The sequence below is a fragment of the Brugia malayi genome (genome assembly GCF_000002995.4).
Source record: "Brugia malayi strain FR3 genome assembly, contig: Bm_v4_ChrX_scaffold_001, whole genome shotgun sequence".
NCBI classification, from domain to species: Eukaryota; Metazoa; Nematoda; class Chromadorea; order Rhabditida; family Onchocercidae; genus Brugia; species Brugia malayi.
In genome coordinates this window covers 4,146,024-4,152,269 of record NW_025062479.1, presented here as the reverse complement: position 1 = coordinate 4,152,269, position 6,246 = coordinate 4,146,024, and the positions used below count along the sequence as shown (strand labels likewise).

Sequence of the window (6,246 nt, the reverse complement as noted above, 5' to 3'; positions counted from 1 at the left end):
ATAACATACGTCTGTGAAAAAAAGATTCTTGTATCTCAAAAATGAACAGACGAAGCAGTTATAATTTTTGCAGATCGCAATATCATAACATTATATTATTAATATATCATTGTAAAAAGCCTTAATAAAATTATGATGATATCAGCAGATTTAAAACAAAACAACTTTAGTTGTAAACTAATCACTCTTGAGATGCTCGTAGGGAAATTTGCATCTGAAAATGAACAGCTCTTTTGCTCATTTAACTAATTTAATGTCTTGAAATAAGAAAGAATATTTCTTTTTACTGTCTCCAAACATTTATAAAATTTATAAAACATTCCGTAAAATAACAAATCGTTGGCATTTAACATGAGGTAAAATTTCATTCTTATATCAACAAAACAACAGCCTGTATCTCAAAAAATTCACTAGGTAATGCTGTTTTGGGAAAAAACCAAATGTTGTCAATATTCAGCATTTCAGAGTAGACTTATGGAAATATAAGATTGGTCCGATTTCAGGTACATCGCACATATTTTAACGATTATCTCCCACCTCTGTTATAAAATCAGATATAGTACCATACTTATGAAATTGATCGTCATTTCTTTTTTTTTTTTCATCATTACAAAACACTTCGGGTGGCATCGTTATCTGCTCAATTATAACTTTTTCTGTCTGCAGAATGCGAACGTTCCAAATGATTGTTCCTTCGGATTACAATACGAAATATGGGAACCTAGAAATTTTTATTACTAAAATTTTGATAACATGAAAAGTACAATGAACAAAAATTTCGAACTTGAAACTGAGTGTATCGTGATGGATGTTTTTTTCAATCTCTTTAACAAATTCGGAAGCTATTTGATCATCATCCCTATTAACTGATTATCAATACTATACTTGGCTCTCGTATACGCTGATGAATTTTTGCAATTTACAACACTACAGGTTGAATGAGTGTGACTTTTACGTAATTCCAAATTATTTGATGGTGTGAAAATTCCGTTTCGACAATTAATAACTACTGATACATCTGCTGATATTCCAAATGCTTTATACCTCCTTTCATCGAAAAAAACTTCAGATCCCACTATATTTGATGAATCCATGTTAAAATTTATGACTTAAGTTTTGCTTTTAGTAAGTCTGCTTGGTAGTTGCCCACACTATATCTAGTCCCCCCTCCCGCCCCCTCTCCTCTTGCTTTAGAACTGTGCAATAATTCGACCAAGCTTTATCTTTTCCAAAAATTGACGAAATCTTCTGCTGTCTTTTGCGGACGCATTTCGACAACTGCTGGTTAATATGACAAGTAAATTTTTGGACCCGAAAATAAATCCAAGTAACATGGATCTGCATAAAAATAGTTCAAAAACAATAACCGTATCCTGCATAATAATTTTCAGTTCAGTTTCCAATTCCAAAAAAAGAAAAAGAAAAATCCATGTTGACAGACCTTATAAAGTACGGAATCAAAATATAAGTCATTAGTGTTACTCAGTACTATCACTGATACAAATTCTTCTGTCAGCCACCTAGAACAGATAGCATAATAAATTTTGAAATACAACATATTTATATTTCATTTTCAAACTAATTTTCAGACCAACTTACCACCACTATTTTTTGCATTATTATTTGTAGCTTGAAGGTTTTGCAAAAAAAAAAAAAAATCAACTCTTTGAAGAAAGCTTAGTCTGAATGCCCATTATCAACAGCAGTAGAAGCCAGTAGTTCCAGTAGCTGATGTGAACAGTATCAGAAAATCCCAGTGATTCAGCGTTTTCCAGCTGTATGGCTTTAGCAATCATTGCTCAAAAACAGAATGATAGTTCACTGGATATTTTGTGTGACATTCGAAAAATCGGAATTTTAGAAGGCTCAAAATTTTTAAATTAAATAGTGAAACCAACCGTATCAGTCGATTCAAAGACGAAAATGTAATCAGTGATATAAAAACAACAATAACACCTATAAGCAATGATAACGTCAAAGATTGACTTTGATTATCACTTAGAGTAGTACTCCCAGTGCTACGATTAACATTAAAGTTATTATGCTGCTAGTCATAATTTCATATTTGCAAGCGCCATTGCCCTGCCATTAATCAGCCCAAAATCTGGATGATTGTAAAATTCAACGAAATTTACTACAAAATCTTAGAACCTTAACATTTATTCATGAAGTAATTTTTTCTTTCTCTGTCCTTCTTATCACAAATTTTTAATCTCGCGAGCCTCTAAAATATTATTTTAAAGAAGAAGAATGAATGAGAATGGAAAGTAAACGTAGAAAAAAGTTATACGAACTCTTCGCAAAATAATGTTTAAATAATGTTTATATCTTAACTCTGTTTCCAATCTTATGTATGTACTGCAAAGCCTTTGTACATTGTTTCTAATAATGTTTATACGTTAAACCCTTTGTTCCCAATCATATGTTTTTACCGTAAACCCATATACATTACCTATTTCCTTTACTGTTTTATCCCGACTTTTCGAATTTTTTATTCCTCACTTTCACTTAAATTTTTTTCCATTGTCAATGACCGATAGTAACATTTTCTTTGCTCGACGCATCCTGATGTTTGGCAAATCATAGCAATTTCCTTGTTCTATTAAAATGAGGCGCAATTTCATTTTATCACACTTTCAAACCTTATTCACCTAATTTTCGATTTTATTAAATTATGCTCAATATTTTTATATTTTTACTGACATAAGATGGTTTATAAGTTTCAATAACCTACCTAGGCTTTGGTATCTGCGTAATTGCTACTAAAAAAAAACTTTTTGCTATTATTTGTGATAGCTTATTTTCATAAAAGCATATTGTTTTAAAATTTTATTTCTCACTTCATCGGTAGCACTTTTTGGTATCTGGTGTGCTATAATATTCATTACATTATTTCATCAATACCAATTAAACTTTAGACCTTTTACTTCCTTAATTTAAAGCAAAATTAAAATTTGCGGGAAAAATGATGAAGAACAAAAGCAGCGAGTATATATAATAAAATTAAATTTTGAATCTAACATTACATAGTAAACTCGTATAGGTCGGCTAAACAGAATCGTTCATCAAGTTTGTGCGCAAAAGCTGCCGGATCACTATTGCCGTTTATTTTTGTTTGCCTAACATTACCGAAAATATAAAAGCAGGTTGTTCTGCAACTTTGAGAAACAGCAGTGCAAAATTTCCAACGTAAATTATTGGATTACTGCTTCTAGCATAATCAATAGAAACAAATAAGTTTGATAGAAAAAATGGACAACATATCTAAAAGAAATCAAAGGAAGGTATGAGAAAGGAAATACTGTAAATGAAGTTGGAAAAAGAAAGGAATGGAACATAAGTATGCAATCCGACAGCAATAGCGCCCTTACTTGAACATATATATATATATTAATTAGTAATAAACGGTAATAAAATTAGTGATGTTTCGTGGAGCCATTAATTAAATCTTTTCATTTTATTCTAATTAGGAATAAGGATTATACAAGAGAAGTTCCCGCAACATTATTTTGGCGATGAGAATGAACTGTTACTGTTATCATGCTTTAGCAAGTTCTTCAGCAGCGCCCGTTGTTATCAAATGAGCAAATGCTTTGTAATCAACTTGACCATTTTCAACTGGCGGCTTGCCCTGAATGAATAATGTCAAAACAGGGAAAATAGAAACTTAGTTATACTGCTAACGGATGCTGAAGAAGTACTTAACTATGATAGAATGGTTCTAGTAATTCACAAAGGAAACACCACTAATGATCACGTACTTATTCTAAACGCCGTTAGTAGTGTTGCTTAGCAATGATGAATTGACTCGATTGAATCGTAAAAGAACTGTTCTTGGATTCAGTTTAAGGTTAAGTTAAGATTAAAACTGATAATGAAAGGAAGAATTAAGTCGTTACAAAATCTGGTATCAACATATGACTAGAGTGGAATATGAACAAATAAACAGTACCTTATACATAGCCTTGATTTCATCATCGTCAAATGGTTCCCCTCTTTTGTTTTGCAAAATTTTTAATAGCTCGTCTTCTGATATTTTGCCGCAGTCTCTCTTATCAAACATCTGGAATGCACCAATTATCGTTGCTTCTGGATCCGTCCCTGAAGTGGTTATATTCAGTCATTTGCGCCTTTTTATCTTCGCTATTGTCGCTGACGATGAATGAAGAAATTATTAACAGAATGAAAACATCGAACAGCTGTTATTCAGCTAAAACATCGACAAAGCATTTCATTCCTGATTTTTTTTTCAAAAAAGTTGGAATATATCGGGAGAGTTAAGCGATATTAGCCAGCAATTAAGCAGAAACTAAATAATAACTGGGAAATTTTCTATGTGTCAATCAAACTATCATTCTTGAACGAGAATTTGGTAAAACAGGATTTGGATATTGGTGACCCTACCAAGAAAATATTTAAAATAAAGTCATTACTGTAGAATATAGGTAAGAATCAATAATAAACTGGCTGAATTATTTGTTTCATCATTAACTTAATTCATGAATGGATGGATTAAAATAAATCACTAAATAGCTATCATGAAGGACGCAGTATATAAGTAATCCTAATATCTCTAATTAATAGGTTACCTGTTAATTTTTCTCCAAATAATGTTAAAAAAACAGTGAAATTAATGGGTCCAGGAGCTTCCTTGATCATTGCATCAATTTGAGCATCTGATGCAATTTGTCCCATCATTGCATAGAGATCCTTTAGATCTTGTTTGTCAATTATTCCATCCTTATTTTGGTCCATAATACCGAATGCTTCTTTAAATTCCTGGATTGTCTTTTGATCAAACTGAGCTGCTTCCGAGCCAGACTTTTTCTTACTTGACTTCTTTTTTGCTGCTTTTGACTACAAAAATTATAGTAAGAAAATAAGTTACTTCATTGTTCCTAGTGTGATAAATTTTCAAGAGCTACGCGTGTGTAAAAAATTTAAATAGTTTTTGTGAAAATATATTCTCTTTTCCATAAGCATATGATGCTAATAACAATCAAAACATATCCACTAAATTAGGTAAAGTTAGGTAAACAATTTCTTGTGTGGCTCTCATCATTTAAACATTTAAATAAGGAAATAAATCTAAAACTGACTAAAACTTTCAGTGAACCATGTGATTTTTGCACTAAATTTCTCACTTAAAACTGGAAGTGTTGATGGGAAAAATAAAACTGAAAATAGCAGAACTCACCATCGTTAACGCGTAATGAAGAGAGAGAGGAATTGGTAGTGTAACGCGGCACAAACAGAATGTACAATGAATTCAACTTGCAGGAGGCTTTTAACTAGCTTTGAGAAGTTGAAGTCTGCTGCTACCTTTACACATCTCATACATTCTCTAGCTTCAGCTTTCCTTGCCACAACAATTTTTAGCTCACATTACACTGTGCCAATAACTTGTGCACTTCTTTTGTTTACATAGAAAACTCTAATCCTTTTTGAATTATATTACCGAGAAATCTTGATTGATTTTGAACATAGTACCGAATTTCAAGATGCCGATTGTGATATGTCAGACCCTGAAATGATGCATACATCAGAGAGCGTAAACGTAGAAGATAAGCTTCAACTTTTAATTTGAACCCCAGGATCTAATCTATTTTGCTACGAGCTTAAATTTTAGTAGGAACTCCTGAATATGTCTGTCTGAATATGTCTCTGTGCACTGCAACAAACGCATTCATGCAAGCAGCAACTCACTGAGTAAGAGCAATAAATTCATTCCACATTTCTTTTAAAAAAAATCATGTTTTTAAATAATTTCAACTACTGAAATTGAATCAATATAACATTGAATCAGTATAAGCTACCATTCCTGTCGTCTTATGATATTATTCAAATTTCGCTGCTTAAAAATCGTCTGCTATTTTCAAAAAATTAATATAAATAATGATATTTTTAATGCAACGCAAGTTTTTTGTACGAATAGATCTTCGTTTTTTAAGATTGAATACCACAGCTCTTCTCACCCAGAAATTATTAGTTGCAGTGTAAGCGGATATTCATTTTCCTGCACTTTTTTGATGTAAATATCCTATCATATATGTGCTTATTGCATATTCCAATCATATCTGTGTTCATTTGCAGTGGTTTTTCTATACACTCAGAAGTTTAAGATATAATTCATTTTTGCTCCTTATTGATGTAAAAAGTGAAACATTATGTGTCAGTGTTGACAGAAATGAGATTTTCTGGGTTGCAGTTTATTTGAAACTCTTTGCAACTGTAGTGAAAAAAAGG

The 6,246-nt window shown here is 31.7% G+C and overlaps 2 protein-coding genes across 4 annotated transcripts; both read right to left on the bottom strand.

Moving 5' to 3' along the window:
• Positions 1 to 1,190: 1,190 nt before the first annotated feature.
• On the bottom strand, positions 1,191 to 1,985 carry Bm3853 (Uncharacterized protein; the record flags this gene model as incomplete). The annotated part of the gene is made up of 3 exons (XM_043073563.1): positions 1,191 to 1,441; positions 1,664 to 1,798; positions 1,895 to 1,985. Coding segments are annotated over 3 exons (477 nt in total), but the record flags the coding sequence as incomplete, so codon positions are not given.
• A 1,553-nt stretch (positions 1,986 to 3,538) lies between these two features.
• Bm2632 (Uncharacterized protein) lies at positions 3,539 to 5,200 on the bottom strand (the record flags this gene model as incomplete). 3 transcript variants are annotated; one of them, XM_001899457.2, is made up of 4 exons in its annotated part: positions 3,539 to 3,631; positions 3,953 to 4,101; positions 4,590 to 4,857; positions 5,198 to 5,200. In XM_001899457.2, 4 exons carry the CDS (start codon positions 5,198 to 5,200, stop codon positions 3,539 to 3,541), a joined length of 513 nt encoding a protein of 170 aa, XP_001899492.1. The 3 variants fall into 3 exon arrangements, with proteins under 3 accessions (XP_001899492.1, XP_042929495.1, XP_042929496.1); XM_043073561.1 differs by lacking the exon at positions 5,198 to 5,200 and having other exon boundaries at positions 4,590 to 4,755; XM_043073562.1 differs by lacking the exons at positions 4,590 to 4,857; positions 5,198 to 5,200 and having other exon boundaries at positions 3,953 to 4,063.
• Positions 5,201 to 6,246: the final 1,046 nt, after the last annotated feature.